General features: G+C 36.0%; 1 protein-coding gene across 1 annotated transcript in view; it reads right to left on the reverse strand.

The window, feature by feature from the left end:
• The window catches only part of ODAD2 (outer dynein arm docking complex subunit 2), a 168,783-nt gene that overhangs the window by 44,215 nt on the left and 101,879 nt on the right, over nucleotides 1-22,689 (reverse strand). Inside the window, 1 exon segment of the mRNA XM_057498332.1 lies at nucleotides 22,222-22,336. Coding sequence (XP_057354315.1) covers nucleotides 22,222-22,336 — 115 coding nt within the window.

Consider the following 22,689-nt stretch of genomic DNA (forward strand, 5'->3'; position numbering starts at 1 on the left):
AAATCACCAACAAAACCCACAAAGATGTGGAAAATGTAGCCTTAAGTAGACTCTAAAATGGATGCATGTCTACAGTATGAGAGCCAAAACAAGAAGCCAGAGCATCATCATGCTCAACTTCAGCTTAGAATGTACATATAAGGCAACACATATTTTTTACCTCTCAGTGCATGTATAAGAACAACCACAAAAGTGTTGGGTTGATTTGGGAGTTTCAAAAATATTTAACAAGTAGGCAAATTCCCAGATGGAATCTGAAAATAAATGTGCATCAACTGTGTGTGCTTCTTTGCCAATGGTGCAAGTGGTGCTTTTAGTCTAGTGGAGATGTTGGGCAGGAAGGAAATACAAGTAGAAGGAATGGAACTAAGGGTTCAGAAAGGGTAAAGATACTACAGATACATACAGCAGGGCCTCAGCTGGTGTAAAGATTCAAGATGGCCTCCCCACAAGGATGTTTGTAAGCTAAGGTCTAAGGGATGAGGAGTTATCCCGTGTGAAGAGGATTCTTGGGGGAGGAATCACCATAAACACAGATCTGACAGGGAGAAAGGCAGGTGACTTTTTTCTAGTTCAGAATGGTTAGAGCATAAAAGAGTAAAGGAGGATGGGAGAAAATGAGGCCTGAGAGGTGGATCTGGAAGGGTCTTTAAGCCTTGGTAGGGAGTTTGAGTTCATTTTAAGGGCATGTGCAAGCCATGGAAGGGGATTAAGTGGGAAATTGTTGTGGGGAGGTGGGGAAAGAGATTTCATCAATTTTGTATCAAAGAAGATCTCTTAGGATTGCAGAGTTAGGACTGGGGCAAAGAATGACCTAGAAACTCAGAGTCTATTTCACTAAATTCAGCAAGAGGTAGTGGTAGTTTGGCTGTGGGGGATAGTCCAGGCCTGGAGAGAAGGGTGTGGGTTTTTGAGGACAGGTGGTGTTAATGTTGGAAAGGCAAGCTTTTGTTTGGTTGTCTTAGGGTGGGAAAGGGTGGTATTTGATATTGGAAGACCTAATTTGAATGAAGTGCCCACACAGCATTTAAGTAGAAATATCTGAGAGGCAGTTGGATATAGGGATTTGGAACTCAGAAAACTAGGCTGGAGATGTAGATGTGGAAGTCATCATCATGAAAATGGTAATTGAAGCAATGTGTGTGAGAGAGGGGAGTGAGAGATAAGGGACCTCTCTGTGCCAGTGTCCATGTATGGGCAGAGGAAAAGAATTTGTCAGGTGGTTGGATAGAAACCCCCACCTCTCTGATATATGGCAGTGGCTCTGTGATGTCCAATTATTTGGCTCAATGGGTTTCTCAAATAATAGATAATACTATCATTTGAGTGCTAATTATACAACATGTTTTCAAATGATGTATGTGTCAATAATTTAATACATGTGCCAATTACAAAATTACAGAACAATTTTTTTCTCAAGAAAAACAAGTGGAATTCTGGAAAGGTAATGGCGCAGTTTTTAATCTCCCTATAAGAAAGGAGAAACTGGTATGGTAAAACAAAAAACACAAGGGACAACATATACAACAATATTGGGTGACAAGGTATCTCCACTGACCCCCAAATACAAGAAGATTGGGGCAAACTACCAACCACCACTAAGTCCCTCTGCTCCAAGAGACTGTAGAAATCTGTAGAGGGAAGGCAGAGGGATTTGTGAAGGCCCTGAGAGCCAGGGAACCCAAATTGCTATCAGGTCTTCCTGGAAAGCTCTAGAATAACAGCATAGACTTTTCAGGCTCGATTAATGGATAAGATGATAAATGCCACCAGGTTTCATGGTATTGGAGCATTCTGTGGCTAGAGTCCTGTGAGTTCTTAAAAGTACACACTGAAGCCTCTTAGAATGAAGCCCTGCACTAAGGAGAAGTTCAGGAGTTACATCCAAATTGAACAAAGCAGGGATGGTAGGAAAAAGGAATGATAAAGTCCACATAAAAAGAGAAGGGGACCAAAGGGGTCTAAATCTACTCTCATCACTGAGAAAATAATAGAAAGGGGATCTTGAGAGCCATGATATTAGAAATGCTACCCTGTATTATGCTAAGTGAAGTAAGGCAGACGGAGAAAGACAAATACATATGACTTCACTTATATGTGGAATTGCAAAAACAAATGAACAAACAAAAGAGAAAGAGACTCATAGACACAGGGAACAGACAGGCCATAGGGAAGAGGGCTAGGAGGCTGGGCGAAATAGGTGAAAAGGATAAAGAGGTACAATTTCCTAATTATGGTCACAGAGATGAAAGTATGGATAGGGAATATAATCAATAATATTGTAATATCTTTGTATATTGACAGATGGCAACTATACTTATTGCAGTGAGCATTTAGTAGTGGATATAACTGTTGAATCACCAGGTTGTACACTTGAAACCAATACAATATTGTATATCAACTGTATCAAAAAAAAAAGAAAAAAGGTAGAAAGAAAGAAACACTACCCTGGTCTGCATCTCTCTCCTTAAAGATCGTGAAAAATTTCACTTAAAGATGAGCATTACAGTTTCCATATGGAGTTATTATAAGAAAAAAAGATGAGCTGAAAAAAAATCATAGAAGCAATGAAAGGAAACTATCAGTTAGAATTATTAAAGCTCATAAATTAGGTGATTACTAAAAAAAATTTTTTTAAAGAAAGGTGAAAAACATCCAAAGGAATTAGAAATAAAAGAAACTTTCACTTTGAAAATGAAGAATAAACTACAAAGAACACAAGAATGAACAAATATAATGGATAATATCCTTAAAAAAATAGAAGATATAAAAATTCCAAAATGAGGGGAAAAGAGCTAACAGAAGATTCAAGAGAAATGGTTAGAGAAGATAACATGCCTATAGTAAGAGCCCCTAAGAAATAAACAACAATACAGTAGACAAATTTTAAAACTATAATTCAAGAAAACTCCCTCCTGAAATAAATAAAACCTGAGATTATATTGAGAAGTCACTCTGTATACCTGGAAGAATTGGCCCAGAATGGGCTGACATAAAGAAATATTTTTCTACAGCTGCTGGACTTTAGGAAAAAAGAAAAAAATTTCTTTGGTCACCCAGGCAAAAAGACCAAGGGAAAGAGTAAGATAATATCCTTAGACTTTCCAGTAGCAATGTAGAAAGGGAATAATATATGTGAGTTATTCAAGAGAAAATGTGAATCAAGGTTCTAATATCTAGCCAAAATGACCTTCAAGTATAAAACTGCTATAAACACGGGAGACTTGAGGGAACGATGTTAACACAGGCCCTTCTTGAGAAATCTACGTGAGAGTGAGTGTCTTAGACCCCAAAAGACTAGAAAGACATTGACAAAAGGATGGCAGATTTCTTTAACTTCCTGTATTGGTTTCCTTTCCTTTCAGATAAGGTCTTAATCATTAGTATGATGTTCAGGTATTTTCCTAGTCCTGCCAAACCTCACCTTCTGGTCTTATTTCCCAGTATATTCTTCTGCATAAATTATACTCCAGGCTCTAGGATAATCAGTGTTTTGTAAAATGCCATGTTCTTTTACATCTTTGACTATGCCATTTTCTTTACTGGAATGCCCTTCTCAGCTGTGGCAAACTCCTGTGCAGCCTGAAAACTCTTTAAGCTCTTCAAGCTCTTAACAGCAGCTTAAATAACATCTCCTCCATGAAATTCTGCCACCCTCTACTCCCCTCATCAGTATTCGTCACTCCCTGCCCTCACATTCTCGTAGTTGGTTTTCTCCAAAATCTGTTCCCTCATTCTCCCTTGTCTGTCAAGCCTTCATTTTGAGTGTCTAACTCTCACACATCAGCAAAGAGTGCCTCTATTACCTAAGAGGTAATTCTGAACTGGCCTAAGCCTATCATGGATGTCTCATTCCTTTTGCCAATTATTTGTTTAGGGGCGGGCTAGATATGGCCCCATTATGGTCAGTGAGTTCTGAGATGATGTCTCCTAGGAATCTTCTGGAAATGTTTGCCTACAGTCTGGGTCCTTGATGACATTATTGAGCTACTAAATGAACTAATCCTAAAATCTCATTTAGCCATTTAAAACCAAAGGCATCTGTAGCCATTTTTTCACTGTATTGTAATTATTATCTTATGGGTCCTCTCCCCATTAATTTGCAAGCTCTTAAGAATAGAGCCACCTGGTCTTGTTCCTTGACTCTCAATTGGGATATTGTCTGGTGTCTTGTGTAGTGGGCTTCCAATAAATGTTTCTTGAATCATGAATACATAAAAATAATAAGGGGACTATAAGGTACTTGACCACAGTCACAAACACAAAAAGAGCATTAGCTATATAAGATGGAATATAAATTGACAAGATCCACTCAGCCTCACAGTCTAGTTAGTAACTTCCTTGTTCTCTGGCTGCCTGAGCAGGAAAGACAGTCAGCCACAGCACCGGGGCCATACTGAGAAAAATAACAAAAGTGACCACTTCTGCCTCTGATCCAAGAACTTCCTAAGGGGCACGGTATGAGATCTAGGGAGCCAAAGTCTCAGTGAGATCATGGGGACAGATCACCAAGGTCTTGTAATGTTTGCAGTCTGTGGGATGGTAAAATGTTAGAGCCAAGCCTACAGGCCCCTCCGAGGTTTGTTTGTTTTGAAGTCAAGACTTTTTTTTTCCTTTAAGGTTTAAAGATTTTAAACATATGACATCTTACCTCACATAGTTTCTATGGAAAGGGAGACAGTATATTTGAGGGTGGAAAAAAGTAATTATTCTGCCAAAACTGCCTTTCACTACTGCTGAATGCCTGGGCAAATTCAACACATTTTCCACCTTCTGACATATCTTAAAAACTAGTCTTTGTCAGTTTCACCACTGTTACAATACTGGTTATGCACAATACAAATTTTCATTTGTAATGGAAAATCCTTTAATAATAATAATAATAACAGAAATAACAAAATTTTTTGCAGTTTTCAAAGGACTTCCTCATACATTATCTCTTCTCATCCTCACTTCCACATAAGTATCTCATCTCGACCTCATCTCATGCCTTAAGGAACTGTAATATCCCCACTTTATAGTCAGGAAGGGTCAAGGTTCATGAATAGTTAGTGACAAAACCAAAAATCAATTTTACATTTCCTGATTTCTTTAGTGTCATTTCACTATACACTGTGTGCTTAAGACTTGAAAGTACCAACAATTATATTTATCAGATTAAACCTAGTTTATGAACAGAAGACTCTTTATAGCTAAGAACGTTAATAATTCCAAAGAGATGAAGCTGTTTTGCCAATGACATTTCCTAAGACAAACAAAAACAGCAATTGAAAAAAGAGAATATGAAACCCTCATACTCTATTAATGTAATGTTTGTGAATAAGTAGGAAAAGGTGTCAGGCTCAAATCAAACAAATTTAAGTCAAATACACAAATAAGATGAAAAATATAAAGTAGTGAAATAGGTTAAAATTCAACTAACAGGAAAATATTAAGACATTATATACAGATTAATGAGTAAAACAGAAAACTGGATGAGTAATTAAACCAATGGGTATGAAATTTCTTCTCTTGCCTCTAGCAAAAAGAATTGGTAGTTTTCTGATGAGGTGAGATATACATAATGCAACTTTAACGCACAAACAAGGCAAGTGTAACATGACTTAAGACAAAAATTTTTAACTGAAAAATTTTTAATAAAAACACTGTTTTGTGCCATGTAGAGACCATACAATGCATAATAATGGTATTTGAAAAAAGATTTTAAAGTAACACATTGCCTATAAAAAAATTCCAAAAATGCTACATTCACCTTAGAAGAAAGAGCATGTCAGAGAAACCAAAACTGAACAGGGAAATCTTGTCTTAAAAGTATATTAAATAAATTAAATGCTTTAAAAATTCTAAATATAACACATATACACAAGGAGAACAGACAATTTGTGTGGTTCTATCACAGTGAGGTCCCTGTTCTGTAGTTAACAAGTCCTATTGCTTAAAAAAATGCTGCTTTTACTCTACTTTAGGGCCCACTCAGTGAGGGAAGTCCTATCCTTACACTTTCAAATGTAGTTCTTCAAAAATCAAAATTAGAACATTGATTATTACCTTTTCCTTTAATTATTTCAGGTAAAATAAATGATTTGTCCTCATAGTCTAGATTTACATAGCAGAAAATGCATTATACTTTAAAGGTAGCTTTATCCACCTAAATCACAAGATAAAGAAAATAAATTTAATGGTTCTGATTTTTTCTACTTCCCTAGCCTACTTTGAAGATTAAAAAAATATCACAGATAACTTTGATTTTTCCATTTTACTCTGTTCTGTGTTGATCCTGCTTTAGATGCAATATTCTATTAATGAGGAGGTCTAATTTGTGAGGCACTGTTGTGTATCCAGAGGCTGATAGAGTTAATTAAATGACATTCTTAACCAATGATGTATTTGAAAAAAAGGTTTAACAAGTATAAGGTGCTAAACACAAATGTTACTTATATTATCTAAGGTAGCTATATATAAACTTATGTGTATATGTGTAAATATATGCATATTTGTATATATATTTGATTTTTAAATATTATATTTATTTGGAATTTTTCCCACTTGTACTCAGTAATCCCCAGATTAAGATGCATAAAGCAATTTCCAGTTGAGAGACAATTAGATGCTTCTGAACAGTGAGTTGCATGGATCAGACTAAGAACACTTGAAATGGTCATTGTGGCAGAAAGAAAAATTTAACCATGTAAAATACTGTAGTCCAAAAAAAACTCAGGAAGTCTCCAGTTCATGAAGGGACTGTGTTTCTCTTTCCAGTACAGCAGATAAGAGTTTATTTAACTCAAACTTGAAATAGAATATCATACTAACTGCAGCTAATTATTTTTTCATGAATGTTCCTCTAATATTTGAAGCCAGCTATCTGGTCTCTCTCCTCTTCTGTGATGTGTACCTTAAACTAATTTTCATATTTAATTGTTTTCATAGGTCTCCTCTTTCATTTTTCAAAGTTTCTCTTAAAACATACCCAGAGTTTATCACAATTCCAGATGTGGTCTGACTCGAGCAGAGTGTAGCAGAATTCTTATCATTCATGATCTAGACACAGTACTTCTGCTGGTGTGGCTGCCTGCATGCACTATTTCAGCAGTTACATTACCCTATTTGTTCACATTAAGCTTTGAATGCAGCCAAAGTGGATTATTACACAAATTCTACATCCTGTACCTATGGAATTTCTAGCTACCTCTTATTGTATAAATTGCATTGAACAATCTTCATATTGAAAGAGATAAGCTTTCAATAAATTTCACAAGGTAAATTTTATCTATTTCAACTGATTTCTACTTTGAGGAATCAAGTGAGCTCTCTGGATATTTTGATGTACATAGTGTATCCAAACATTCTTATATTTAAAGAAAATTCCTTAGGGAAGCAGAAAATGTAATTTTTAAGGTAGTAGTTCTCAAACTTTGTTGCACATTAGAATTACCCAGAGAGGTAGGGTGGAAACTTTAACATTCCCTAAGCCCAAGTTGCATCCCATAACAATTGAACCAGAATGTATGGTGGTGGAAGCCAGCATCTATACAGATCTCTAGATGATTCCAATGTGCATCAAAGTTTGTGAACCACTGGTTTATCCATCATATCGTGAGAATACCTGGGGGTTGTACCCCAGTTTTATCACTATTCAATATATGACTTTAAGCAAGGTACTTGATTTCTCTAAGTCTGAATTTCTTCAGCTGTATAATGGAGCTAATAATAGTATTTATTTCTTGATCGTTGGTAAGAGGATACATATAAAGCATATAACAAGGTGCCTGACATATGACAATAGGTGTTATTAGTGTTATTGTTTTCTAATTATTTTGAGAATGTATTTGTTACCAATAGTTTGCACAACTAAAATATCAATGAATAACCACTTGAAATTTATTTGATTCCACGTATCATTCTTCCTTGTGAATGTATTCAATAAACATACTCAGGTAGCAACAAAGTTGACAAAAATATATATTTGACTGTCATTAGGTAATAAATTTATATCATATTTATACCATAAAGTCACTTTCATTCATATATTTATTCATTTGACCAATTAGGAACCTCAGAAATATAAGGTACTATCTTATGTTGTGGGATTCAGATTAGTCTAGATCAGTGGTTCTCAGTCCTGCTTTCACATTATAATCACCTGCATATTTTAGAAATACAAATGCCTAGCTAGGCCTCAGTCTTGTTACACAGAATGAGGGTGGGGGACTGTTCCATGACAATATTTTTTTAAAGCTCTGAAGGTAATGTGTATCTGGAATGGAGAATGAATGAATAATCACCAAATTGTGTTAATGTTACTTCCAAAACCATAGCACTGGTGTAAAAATAATTACCTCAAATGTCCACATTTAGTTTAATAATAAATAGAGGAGGGAGAGCATTTCTGGAGTGGCAGAGTAAGAACCAAAAATCTCATCTTCTATAAAAAGAATGAGAATCCTGGCAAAAATTGGCTAAGTCAACTTTTTCAGATCTCTCAAATTTAACAGAAGGTTGTAACAAGAAGTGTTTATTCAAGAAAAATGGCTGAATCTCAGTAAGAACAGTGAGCTTTGTGGCATTCCCTCTTCTGATCTTCTCCCTCTCTCTGCAAACCAGCCTTGAAAATCAGAAGCCTTCCAACCATGGTATCTGGGAAAATGTGCAGCTTAGCAGCCACAGGAAGGATGACTGGGTTTGGAACACCTCCAAAAGCCCCAGTGCAACAGGATGGTTACTCTATGATTTGATGGAAACTTCTAGGAAAAGCCCCCAAGGCTTGCTTTTACTCTACTTTAGGGCCCACTCAGTGAGGGAAGTCCTATCCTCAGGGCATGCCATAAAAAAACCAGTGGCTATTATTTAACAGAAAAGCTGCTGGAGATGATGTCAGCTGAGACAAACAAGAGGCTGGCAAAAAAAAAAATTAAAAGGAAAATATTGGAAATGAGATGTCTACAGAATGCTTTGACAAATAACATATTCTTGGGTGTCTAAAATGCCATGTACAAGTGCATGTCTATACATATACTCAGAAAAGACCTGGGATAGAATTATTGCTCACCCCTGGCTGACCTTGAGTCTCTATGCAAGCAGAAGCAAAGATTAAGACAGAGTTGTAGACTGTTGGAGTATCCAGTGTATGCCATAAAACCCCAAAAGCCTCTCACCAAAGTTGAGAAACCTAATGGTGCAAGGTATTCAAGGAAGTTTCATCAACTCATTAGCTGACCAATGAGCTAACTGAACAGAGACCTCAGTGGCCACACTGACAGAGAACATAGACATTATAGAATTAGTCCAAGAGAGTCATTAACAAACAAACAATAAGACAACAAATAGCAACAAGACAACCTTGAGAAGGGGGAAATCTGATTTCCAGAGTTTCTACATTGTATTATTAAAATATTAAGTTTCTAACAAAAAGTTATGAAACATACAAAGAAAGGGGAAAGTTTGCCACAAAGTATGCCCCAGGGAAATAAAGCAGTCAACAAAATCTGACCTTAAGGAGGCCTGTACCTTGTTGGACTTATTAGGTAAAGGCTTTAAGTCAGCTACTATCAATGTGTTCAAGGAACTAAAAGAAACTATGCCTAAATAATTAAAATTTGAGAACAATGTCTCAAGAAGAGAATATTAATAAGGGATTTGTAATATAAAAAAAGAATCAATTAGAAATTCTGGAGTGAAATGGAAAATTCACTACTTGGGCTTGACAGCAAATCTGAGCAGGCAGAAAAGAAACTCAGTGAACTTGAAGGTCAATTTAGATTAATCAGTCTGAGGAGCAAAAAAGAAAAGAAAAGAAAAACGAGTACATCCTCAGAGAATTATAGGATACCACCCAACATACCAACCTACATATATGAGAGTTCTGGGAGAAGAGGAAAAAGGAGCAGAAAGCATATCTGAAGAAATAATGGCAAGAGTATCCCTAATTTACCTATATATTCAAATGTCCTAATGATTTCAAAGTAGGATAAAATCAGAGACACACACCTAGACAAATCATAGTCAAACTTTTGAAAGACAAAGAGAATCTTGAAAGTTGCAAGTTGTACATGAAAGCTGTACGTGACTCATTCTGTACAAGGAAACCTCATTAATATCAACAACTGACTTTTCATCAGAACACATGGAGACATAACCAGGATGGTGGACTCAGCAGCTCTGAACACTAGTCCCCCTTGGAACCATTAAATACACATTCACAGAATAACTAAGGCAACTTTATAGGAGCTCTGGAAACAGTTCAGATGTCTATAGTAAATAAGCAAACACTAAACCAAGAAAAAGTCACATTCAAAACTTCAGGAAATTTCCCAGCAATTTTACATGCCTTTGGCCCATCTGCTTCCTGGAAATGGCACAGTGCAATCCGGAGAAATCAGACCAATTCTCACTTCAGTTCCTTCCCTCAGCCAGAAGCAGCAGAACTGTAATTGTTTGTAACATTCTGGCCTGCCTGTGGGCTGCCTGAGAGACAGGATTTCTGTCTCATCTGACAAAGAGTTCAGATGGGAAATTGTGGGGGACTCTGGATCTCAGGTGGCAAAAGCTCTGGAAGGCAGTAGCGGGCACACACTCCATGAAAACTGCAGGGGGAATGCAGACTCACAGACACCTGTGATCCATAAGATTGACAAATTCTTAGCTAGATTGGTTAAGAGGAAAAAAAGAAGACTCAAATCAGAAATGAAAGAAGAGACATAACCAATTTTACAGAAATAAAAAGGACTGGAAGATGATATTATGAACAATGGTATGCCAACAAACTGGATAACCTAGATGAAACTGATAAATTTCTAGAAACACATAATCTAAGACTGGATCATGAAGAAATAGAAAATCTGAACAGACCCATAACTAGTAAGGAAATTTAATCAGTAATCAAAACAAACAATATCTCAGGACTAAATGGCTTCGCTTATAAATTCTACCGAACATTTAAACAAGAATTAACAACAGGCCTCCTCAAATTCTTCCAAATAACTGAAGAAGAGATAGCAATCCCAAACTCAGTCTATGAGGCCAGCATTACTCTGATACCAAAGTCAGACAAAGACACTACAAAAAGAAAGAAAACTATGGATCAATATTGCTTGTGAATATTGATGCAGAAATCCTCAACAAACACTAGCAAACCAGCTTTGACAGTTAGACACCATGACAAAGTTGGATTTACTTCTAGACTGTATAGATGGTTCAACATAAGGAAATCAGTGTAATACACCACATTAACAGAATGGAAGGTAGAAGTCATAAGAACATGTCTATAGATAAAGAAAAAGCATTTGACAAAATTTGACACTGTCACATGCCCTAAAAAAAATAAAGCACAACAAACTAGGAATAAAAGGAAACTATCTCAACATCTCAACATAATAATAAAGTTCATATAGGAAAAATCCACAGTTTATATCATACTTGATGGTGAAAGATTGAAAATTTTCCCTCCAAGATCAGGATATTATGCCTGTTTTCACCATGTTTATTCAACATAGTACAGGAAATCTTAGCCAACTGGACTGCCAAAGTCCAACTAAGTAAGGAAGAAGAAATACAAAATATCCTAATTGGTGACTGTAATGAGTATGTGGTGGGGACTTGATAATGGGGGAATCTGGTAACCACAATGTTGCCTGTGTGATTTTATATTAATGATACCAAAATAAAAAATTAAAATAAATATCCAAATTGGAATAGAAGAAGTAAAATCATCTCTGTTCACAAATCACATGGTCTTATATGGCCAAAATCCTAGATTCCATAGTAAACTGGCAGAACTAATAAATGAATTCAGCAAAGTTGTAGGTTACAAAATCAACATGCAAAAATCAGTTGTATTTCTATATGCTAATAATGAACAACCTGAAATGGAAATTAAGAAAACAGTGCCATTTACAATACTATCAAAAGAGCAAAATACTTAGAAATGAACTTAGCCAAAAAGGCAAAAGACTTGTCCACTGAAAACTACAAACCATTGCTGGAACAAATTAGAGAAGACACACATATTGTTAAGATAGCTGTACTACCCATAGTAATCTATAGATTCAATGAAATCCATGTCAAAATCCCAAGATTTTTTTTTTTCAGAAATAAAGCCATCCTAAAACTCATATGGAATCTCAAGAGGCCCTGAATAGCCAAAACAGTCTTGAAAAAGAACAACAAAGTTGGAGGTTTCATACTTCTTGATTTCAAAACTTACTACAAAGCTATGGTAATCAAAATGGTGTGGTTCTAGCATAAAAATAGGCATGTAGACCTGTGGAATAGAACAGTAGTCCAGAAATAAACCATTGGTTATTTTGTCAAATGATTTTTGACACAGCTGCCAAGACCACTCAATGGGGGAAGGGGACCAGTCTTTTTTTCTTTTTTTCCAGGACCAGTCTTTTTAACAAATTGTGTGAAAACTGAATATTTATATGTAGAAGAATGAAGTTGGACCCTTACCTTACACCATATTAAAAAAATGAACTCAAAGTGGATTAAAGACTGAAGTGTAAGACCTGAACAATGACACTTCTAGAAGAAAAAAATCCAAGGTGTGCTGTAGCTAAAGTTATAAGCATTCTGACTTTAGATCTAGAAGCAGGATAACAAAAGTATTCCAGACAGGGAAACCACATGCAGTTAATTTCTTGAAAACAGAGGCACAAAAGGGCTTCCATATTGATGAAGGAGGCAGAAAAGCATTACTACTGTCACCTGTGGCTACTACTTGGGTGACACTGTCTGCCTTCAGAGATGCAGGGATTTCTCCTCTTGACAGGGTCCCAGTCAGATGTCTGTCAGTGAGTTTTGAGGTAGTGTACTTTCTAATGGTGACAAGGTGCAGTGTGTGATCCTGGGAGCTCCTGGCAGAGGTGGAAATAGGATATGATGAACAATGGATGAATTGTTAATTTAATGAAGTTGACTGGTACCAACTGTACTTTCAAAATAAAATGGCTAAATGGTTTCACACATAGCTAATTGTTGGCACAGTTTTGTATATACCTGTTCAGAACAGGCTATCCCTTTAGCTATTAACTTTCCATTTTGTTTATTACCCTTCAGTCAATTCTACCCCTTTCTAGACAAGCAACTTACACTGTAGCCCTTTTTTGGAGGAGGGACTGAGAAGCAGGACACATGGAACTGGGGAGTGGTAGCAGGGCCTGAGAGGGATTCCGGTGAAAGCAATGGGTTTGGGCTGTAGGTAGTGGGTCCTTCCAGCTGTGATGTGAAGATGAGATTTTTACACCCTCACTTTTGTTTTGGCCTCTCATGTTCCCACTTGAAAATCTGGCACACAGAAAAAATATCTGTAATATATTTCACTTTAATGTTTTAGGATCTTAGGAATGGGGAGGGGGCCAGAAGAGGGAGGAGCATACTTTAAACTATTTGATGCCTTAAAAATGATAGAACCCAAATAGGTGGGCAGAGCACAGACACAGATTACATTTTTAAAGAGGTTTTAGAAAAACCCTAAAGAATCCACTCCAAAACTACTAGATCTAATATCTGAATTCAGCAAAGTTGCAGGATACAAAATTAATACACAGAAATCTGTTGCATTCCTATACACTAATGATGAGCTAGCAGAAAGAGAAATCAGGAAAACAATTCCATTCACAATTGCATCAAGAAGAATAAAATACCTAGGAATAAACCTAACAAAAGAAGTGAAAGACCTATACTCTGAAAACTACAAGACACTCATGAGAGAAATTAAAGAAGATACCAATAAATGGAAACACATCCTGTGAACATGGATAGGAAGAATTAATATTGTCAAAATATGGACAAAAAATAGTGTCCATCAGTAGATGAATGGATAAAGAAGAGGTGGTACATATCCACTGAAGCAATCTACAGATTCAGTAGAAACCCTATCAAAATACCAACAGTATTCTTCAATGAACTAGAACAAATAGTTCTAAAATTCATATGGAATCACAAAAGACCCCTAAGAGCCAAAGCAATCCTGAGAAGAAGAACAAAACTGGGGAATTATGCTCCCTGATTACAAAGCCACTGAAGTCAAGACAATTTGGTACTGGCACAAGAAGAGACCCATAGACCAATGGAACAGACTAGAGAGCACAGATATAAACCTAACCATACATGGTCAATTAATATATGATAAAGGAGCCATGGACATGCAATGGGGAAATGACAGCCTCTTCAACAGTTGGTGTTGGCAAAACTGGACAGCTACATGCAAGAGAGTGACACTGGATTATTGTCTAACCCCATACACAAAAGTAAACTCAAAATGGATCAAAGACCTCAATGTAAGTCATGAACCATAAAATTCTTAGAAGAAAACATAGGCAAAAATTTCTTGAAAATAAACATGAGCAACTTTTTCTTGAGGCAAGGGAAACAAAATAAAAAAGAACAAATGGAACTACATCATGCTAAAAAGCTTCTGTACAGCAAAGGACACCATCAGTAGAACAAAAAGGCATCCTACAATATGGGAGAACATATTTATAAATGACATACTTGACAAGGGGTTAACATCCAAAATATATAAAGAACTCACATGCCTCAACACCCAAAAAGCAAATAACCCGATTAAAAAATGGGCAGAGGATATAAATAGACACTTCTCCAAAGAAGAAATTCAGATGGCCAACAGGCTCATGAAAAGATACTCCACGTTGCTAATTATCAGGGAAATGCAAATTAAAACCACAATGAGTTATCACCTCACACCAGTTAGGATGGCCAACATCCAAAAGACAAACAATAACAAATGCTGGCGAGGATGTGGAGAAAGGGGAACCCTCCTACACTGCTGGTGGGAATGTAAAATAGTTCAACCATTGTGGAAAGCAGTATGGAGGTTCCTCAAAAAGCTCAAAATAGAAATACCATTTGACCCAGGAATTCCACTCCTAGGAATTTACCCTTAGCATGTAGCATGTCAGTTTCAAAAGGACATATGCACCCCTATGTTTATCGCAGCACTATTTACAGTAGCCAAGAAATGGAAGCAACCTAAGTGTCCCTCAGTAGATGAATGGATAAAGAAGAGGTGGTACATATCCACAATGGAATATTATTCAGCCATGAGAAGAAAAAAAATCCTACCATTTGCAGCAACATGGATGGAACTAGAGGGTATTATGCTCAGTGAAACAAGCCAAGCAGAGAAAGACAAGTACCAAATGATTTCACTCACCTGTGGAGTATAAGAACAAAGAAAAAACTGAAGGAAGAAAACAGTAGCAGGCTCACAGAACCCAAGAATGGACTAACAGTTTCCAAAGGGAAAGGGACTTGGGGGTGAAGGGAGGGGTGGGTGGAAAGGGAAGGAGAAGGGGAATAATGGGTATTATGATTAGCACACATAATGTAGGGGGCACGGGGAAGGCAGTATAGCACAGAGAAGACAAGTAGTGACTCTGTAGCATCTTACTACACTGATGGACAGTGACTGTAATGGGGTATATGGTAGGGACTTGATAATGGGAGGAATCTAGTAACTACAATGCTGCCCATGTGGTTTTATATTAATGATAACAAAATTTAAAAATGCTGAAAAAAATAAAAACACTTATTTTTAAAATTAAAAAAATTAAAAATAAAGAGATTAAAATTTTTTTTTAAAACTAGTTTCTGGCACACTGTTGGACAACTGTACATTTTAGGGCCCTAACATGACCAAAACAAAGCTCATATACCATGTTTGTGGCAGTGTTCTTAGCATGAAACTACACCCCTACACAAGCCTTCTCCAGGTTTTCTTGACTTCCTGACTGGGCATGGCTCACAGGGCAGCAGCCGCTCAACAGAGAGTGATGGCAAATTCCTGTCCTGTTTGATCAGCTGTGTTCTGCCACACTTGCAGACAGGAAGCTGGCCTCACCCTCACTCAGTGCTCCACATTCCTGGCTAATGTTGTCCAAGCATGTGTTCCAACCTCATAGAAATGAACTTTTTCTCTTCTCCTTTGGGGAATCATTCTCAAATGTCTCTGATTGGCTACTCTGTTTGGAGCTGATCCTTAGGCCACTGGTTTTGAAATCAGTAGAGGTTTTTTCCCTCCAAAGATCAAAATTCAAAACCAGACATTATTTTCTAAACAAGGAACAAAATAAAAACTTTTAAAACATTAATGAAATGAAATGAAATTAGGGTATTAAGTACCATCTGGCAACATCCACAAAGACAAATATTAAAAACTGCAATGATATTTTAAGAAGGAAAATGATTCTTATAATATTGGCAAATATGGGCAAAAGGCATTAGAGTAATTACAAGTAATGTAACACAATTATGCATTCTTTATATGAGTTCCTGCATTGTTCAATATCTTATTGTTCCTAAGCACAAAATTCAGTGGACTTTTCTGCAGCAGATTTTTTTTCTTAAGAACACAGAATTTAGTGCATGAATTTTCACCAGATTAAATTGTTGCATTCTTTTCATCACCCAACTTCATAATAGTGAGCACCTGTTCAACCACTGTTTTCCCCCCAAAATATGTTTGATCATTTAGCTTGAGAGGAATAACTCTTCATTTCCATTGACAAATCTCTTACACTTTTCATAAAGCAGTTAATTGCATCCAAATTTACAGCTCAGGAAATTTGCTAGATAATGTCAACACAGAGGTCAAATCTTAAAATCTCTATCCTTTTTAGCTGTCTTAATTAGAAAAAACAACAAACTTTCCTTAAGCCTAACACAGAAAATGCCATAAATAGTTCACTTTTAAATAAAACTACTTAGAAAAATATGCAGTGAACTTTTTTGTAATAAGTTCACTTTAGTTCAGCTTTCTGTTCTTCAGTTCTTGATAAACTGAAGAACACTGAGTAGTTTTTAAATCGAAGACGCTTATTTCCTTATTTCCTGCCTAAGCTATTCTGTCAAGTTTTATGTAAGACGATTAAACAGACTCACATTTCACACTCTGATTTTCCAATCATGTAAAGAATGAACAGATAATTATTAAAATGACAAACAGTACATTTTCTTTCTCACTGATTAGCTACCAAATCTATTATATACCTTCTCCAAAATGAAGGCAAATTTTAAGCTTTCTAATTGAGAGACTGGTCTACTGATGAAAATACAGAGATCCCACACTCCATTTGTTTTACGTACCGCAAAACAAAATAATCACAAGCCAAATACAATAGCAACTTGCCTCCCGAATCTTTATTTGTCCCACAATTATCCCACAGTTCATTACTGTAGTCTTTGATTCTAGTACTTCATTACCTGGCTCAGTCTCTAATAGGTAGCTTTAAATATTTCCCAGCAAGGAAATAAATAATACCTTCACTAGAACTCATTTTCACATCTCATTTTCTTAAAAGATAGATCTAAAAATGTGTTCTAATATATATGCTGTTAACAGTATAAAAAATGGATAACATCTGTTTGGAACAGTTGACATTTCACCGTATCCATTCCATATGGACACATACATAGTGCACTGAGGTTTCATGATGCCTGACAGATGTGGCAGGGACCCTGAAGGAGCAGTAACTTGTCTGAAGACATGCCTTGTAGCTTGTGCTGTCTTCCCATGTGTGTTGCTCTTAGCTATTACTGTCCATGCCATTAATCCAGAAAAGTGAGTTAATTTATTTCAAAGTGGTGCCAAATCCTATAATAATGAATAATCCTTATTCATAAATTAATAAGTCTAAAATAACTTGCAAAAGCATCTTATTTGAAAAAAAATGTGGGAATGTTTTCTTTACAAAATTAAAGGTAATCTTTCCTAAAAAGCTGAGTAATTAACTTACCTGAATGGGGTGGGTGGGGAGGAGATGGGAAGAGTAGGCCAAAATACCTGGCAAGATCTCTGCTGATTTCATTATTTTACTGCAACCTGGAAGCCCAACATTTACAAAAACATTTCCTGCTCTATTCTCCCTCAGAATGTATAATCTTATTAGGAAATAATTTTAATTTTCCTAAAAGCAATAGAATATACAAAATGCTACTTGAAAATGCTACCTTGAATATAATCAAGTAGGATAACTTTGGGTAGTGATTTAAGACACATGAGACCCCAAAAAGTTCCAAGCACACATAATCTCCATGCATAAAGACATTTACAAGTATTTACCCCTATTACTTCAGCCTAATCTGAAAGGCAGTTTGTAAAATGCACTATTATTTTAGGTACCACCAGGGAAAACACTGCCCTTTAACCTATGACAAAATGTCAATTATAAAACACATCCCTTGGAAACTATGCTTGAATTTCTACCAGTAGGTCAGAGGTAACTTTATTTTCTCTTTTAGAAAAGCTCAAATAAATTTTTGTTTCACTAACCTCTTTCTTCTTTAACACTGGAAATTTAATTGGGTAAATAAATTATGATACAGTCATACAATAAAATATTGTACAGCCAAGAAAATTAGACAGGGGTAGAGAAAAACATATGAAGAGAATCAGAGTCTCAATTCATCTTTAAGGAAAAACAGCCTATTAACTCAATAATGCTTATCTCTAAGTGCTGAAATTACTGGTGCATTTTTTCATTTACTTAGTTTTAATTAATTTTTATTTCAATTATGGTTAAAAAAACTCAAAGTCCTTTTGTTACTTCCTAAAATTTGCACATTGAACATGTAACAATATGCATATTTATATAAATCTTAAGGTTTACAACTCTGCAGCAGCCACCTGACTAAAACAACTCCCCGTTATTTATATATCTTAGATGTCCTTTAATTACCTTAGCTCTCACTGGACTCACCCTTAGGAACTATGCATTCTAGAACTGTCCTTTTGCTTGGCACAACAGACTTTTACACAATTTAGAGCAAAGATGCTTCTAAGATTAAGGAGCAGGGAGAGCTCTGCTTCCCTCCCTTCCTACCTCCTTCCTTCCCTTCCCCCCCACTCCTTTCCTTCCTTCCTTTCTCTACAAACCCTCTCCCTCTCTGTCATGCCTTTCCCATGTTAATCATTTCCTAAAACTGAGCTGTCTTCCAAATTTCACGTTGTCACTTAACAGCTAAGCTTCTAGGAAGAACTTTTAATCCTCTTTATATCTATTTTCTCTCTAATTCATTCCTTACCCCAGTGCCATCTGACTACAGCTCTCACCTTTCAAGTGAAATGTCTATGACCAATGACCACCTAATTTCCATATTTAATGTACTCTTCAGTTTTTAAGGTAATTGACCTCTTGGCAGCAAGTAATAGACTGTTGAGCACTCTCCTTCCTTTCTTGGCTCTGAAGAAATCACCCTCTGCTGACTCTCTCATCACTCCCTAGTGTTCCTCACTGGCCTTCTCTTCTCACTCCACACCCTCTGCCTTTCGTCTACCTCAAGACTTCAGCCACTTCCTACATGCTGATGATTCCCACACGTACCCCTCCAGGCCAGAATTCAATACTGACACCCAGATTTGTATATTCAAATGACTGGATATCTCTACTTGGATGAAAACAAATCCATCTTTCCCAGAGTCCTGTTCTTTCCATGTTTCATCAACTTACTAGTTCTCATTTGACAAAGTTAAAATACAAAACAAAAACAAAAATTCAATCTCTCTTGACCTCTTGACCACAAGCCAACAGCCAGTCATGTACCAATTTCTGATTCTACTTCCCAATTATTTCTTGTAGTGACTTCCTCTCTGCCCACACTGCCATAGAGCACATTCTAATTATTTTCATCTGAACCACTGTAATAGCTTCATTAATCACCCAGTCATACATTTTCTAATTAGCCAACCTGCTCATGTCTCTTCCTTGTTTAAAACCCTTTAAATGTTTATGTCACCTAAGTGGTGATGCATACAGAAGGAGAGAGCAGTTGGTAAGAGAAGGGAACAAGCAGAGAAATTCACAAGTCTGTCTTTCCTTCAGGAGTAACAGGAAGGGGTGTGGCATTTCCTCTTCTTGAGAAGAATTCAAGACAGAGTTGGTAGGAATGGAGAACATGCAGAAGGCAGGAGAAGCTCAAGAGAAATGGAACAAGTAGGTGCACTTCATGAGGGCTTGGATCTAGTACAGGCCTTGAGGCCAAGGGCTAGCAGATAGACAGGGTGGGTTGTGTTTAAAGTTTGATTGTGATTCAGTTTAGGTGGCAAGCACAGGAGATCAGTTGGACAGATATTCAGGGCAGAAATCTTGGGCAAGAATAATGAATATGAAAACACTGGAGTGACTCTTAAAGTTAGTAATAGATTAATAGGCAGATTTGGAGTTGAAATCCATGAGAATAAAGGATACAATTTACACATAATAAATAGTACTAAGTAGAAATGTTATCTATACAAAGTGGTATCCCACCAATGATAATATTAAATCCTATATTTAAATTTATATTTTCCATAATGATTGAGAATTAACCAATATCTATAAATCCTTCTCTAGGAAAAGTAAAACCTTTGTATGTTTTTAACTATTACTTTCGACAACCTAACATGTTTTCTGACTCATATGGTAGTTTAGATTCACATCATTACTGGGATAATACCATCTGCTTTTATTTTATCCCATTATTTTTAAGGAAATTCTTTCTTAATAATTTGATAAAATTCGAAAGCTAGATTATCAATACAAATTCATATTCAGCTATAAATTCTAATGATTCATTTGCTCATTATTATTTCTGTAAGTCATATTATTCTCTTTCTTAGAATCTTCTGTTTTGCTGGAAAATAATTTTTTTCAGAAATGGTTCATGGGTGAAAAGCTTCCTGAGTCCTGACTTTTCTAAAAGAAAAATGTCTTTGTTCTTTTCTTACTCTGCACTCACTTGAATGCTAGTTTTGCAGGATATAGAATGCCAGGATAAAAAACATCTCCTCTACAGACAGTAAAGGATTTGTTCCATTTTTTCCTTTAGAATTTATTGTGAATGATAATAAGTCTAAACCGGTGTGATCTGGTTCTCAGGGAATTTTTTTTCTTTCCTTTAGTTTCTAGAAACACTAACTTTGAATTTGTGTTTAGATGTAGATGACTTTGTTTTTCCTGCTTGGCACTAAGTAGATCTTTTCAATCTGAAGTCTAGAATCTTTCTTCAACACTTCAGATTACAGAAACTTCCCTCTCTTCTTTTTTTTTAAATGCCCATTTCTTCCCTTCAGTTGCTCTCTTTTCGTGTGTTTCTTGTCCTATTTTCTTCTACTTCTACTTTACATTCTTAGTTTCCTGGACTCTATGTCCCAGATAAATACATAGTCATACCCACCCTAATATCTGTCTCTTATATTAAATTTACTGTTTTGCCAAATATATTTTTAATTTCCAAAACCCTTTTCTCAATCTATGAATATTTCTTTTCTATAACAGCCTTTTTGGGCCTAGTATTCCTCCTGGGGTCATTATAAGGATATAAATATTAAAAATTTCAGGTTATATTCTGTTCCTTTCACTATCCCTTTTTCCTCTAAAGTTAGTTTTGCTTATAAATCTTGGCTTATCTTTAGCACTAGTATTGTTCCTTAAATATTTACTGATCCTTAGTTGTTCATATTTATGATTGAAAGACTGGGTTGATTAGTTCAATTACTGGTACACACATCCTTCAAGGAAGTGTGTGATCTTTCCCCAATAGGCTTCTTCCTAAATAATATCATTTAAATGTTACAAGAAAAAATTTCTTTGAATCTTATAATAGAAATTATAGTAATCTATTTCCGAAACTTGTTTTTAATTATACTTAATATGTTTATGAGATGTATCAACATTTATTGATACATTATTGAAATACATTCATTTTTCACTGCTGCATTGTATGATAGGGTAAAACTCTACTATCACCCTGTTGTGGTTTTTCCTGTAGGTTGACATGTGAGATGTTTTTGTTTTTATTTTTATTTTTTGCTTATGAAAAAAGGGCTCTATTAACCAGTTTATAATGGGGCTCCTCTACTATTAGTATACCTCACTATTCACTTATTACACAAGATTATTTCTAGTCACAGTCTTCTGCTTCCAAAAGTAGATAAGAACAGTCAACTTTTCTTCACCTTGACTAACCAGGGGTGCTTGTTGCAACTGCACCAGCCAGGTAGGACTTGGTAAGCCCTGCCATCTTAGCCTGGTTTCATCTTGCATTTAAAAACTGACCAGGAAAAGGTATTGCTTAAAAATTACTTTGGCACAAAATGTGCAGCACTTTTCCAACTGATAAATCTGACCCAAAATAAGTCAAAAGCAATTACAGACCCGGGGTGACGTTATTCAATACAGTATTAGAGATTCTAGAATGGGTTGATTTGCAGTCTATTCTCACCTTGGCATTTTGGATGCAGGGACAGAGGGCCCAAGCTGCACTGGCCTTCACATCTGGGTGAGGATTTTTCAGCAGGGACCATAACAAACGAACCCCATCCAAGTGATCAATTATCCTATTGTGAAACCAAAGAAAGAGGTATAAACTGTAAGTAGCATGTGAAAATGAAAATGCTTAAATAGCTTATCCACACAATTCTCATTATTTTTTTCCTTTTGACATTTTGCTTGGATTTTTTTTTTTCAAAACTTCAATAACAGTGGGGATATAACATCCTGTTGAATTGCCAGGTCTCTGATTTCAGTTTTAAATTCATGACACAGAAAGCAAGCTCCTTGATAATTACAATCCCCATAAACTTAAAATCAAGCCAAGTTATTTTTTAACTAGCTGTACACAAACTGATACCTAAATGTAAAAACACTGGTTTCTTTCACATAGAACATCTAAATACTTTCCAAAACAAAT

This window comes from Manis pentadactyla, chromosome 3 (assembly GCF_030020395.1).
Source record: "Manis pentadactyla isolate mManPen7 chromosome 3, mManPen7.hap1, whole genome shotgun sequence".
NCBI classification, from domain to species: domain Eukaryota; kingdom Metazoa; phylum Chordata; class Mammalia; order Pholidota; family Manidae; genus Manis; species Manis pentadactyla.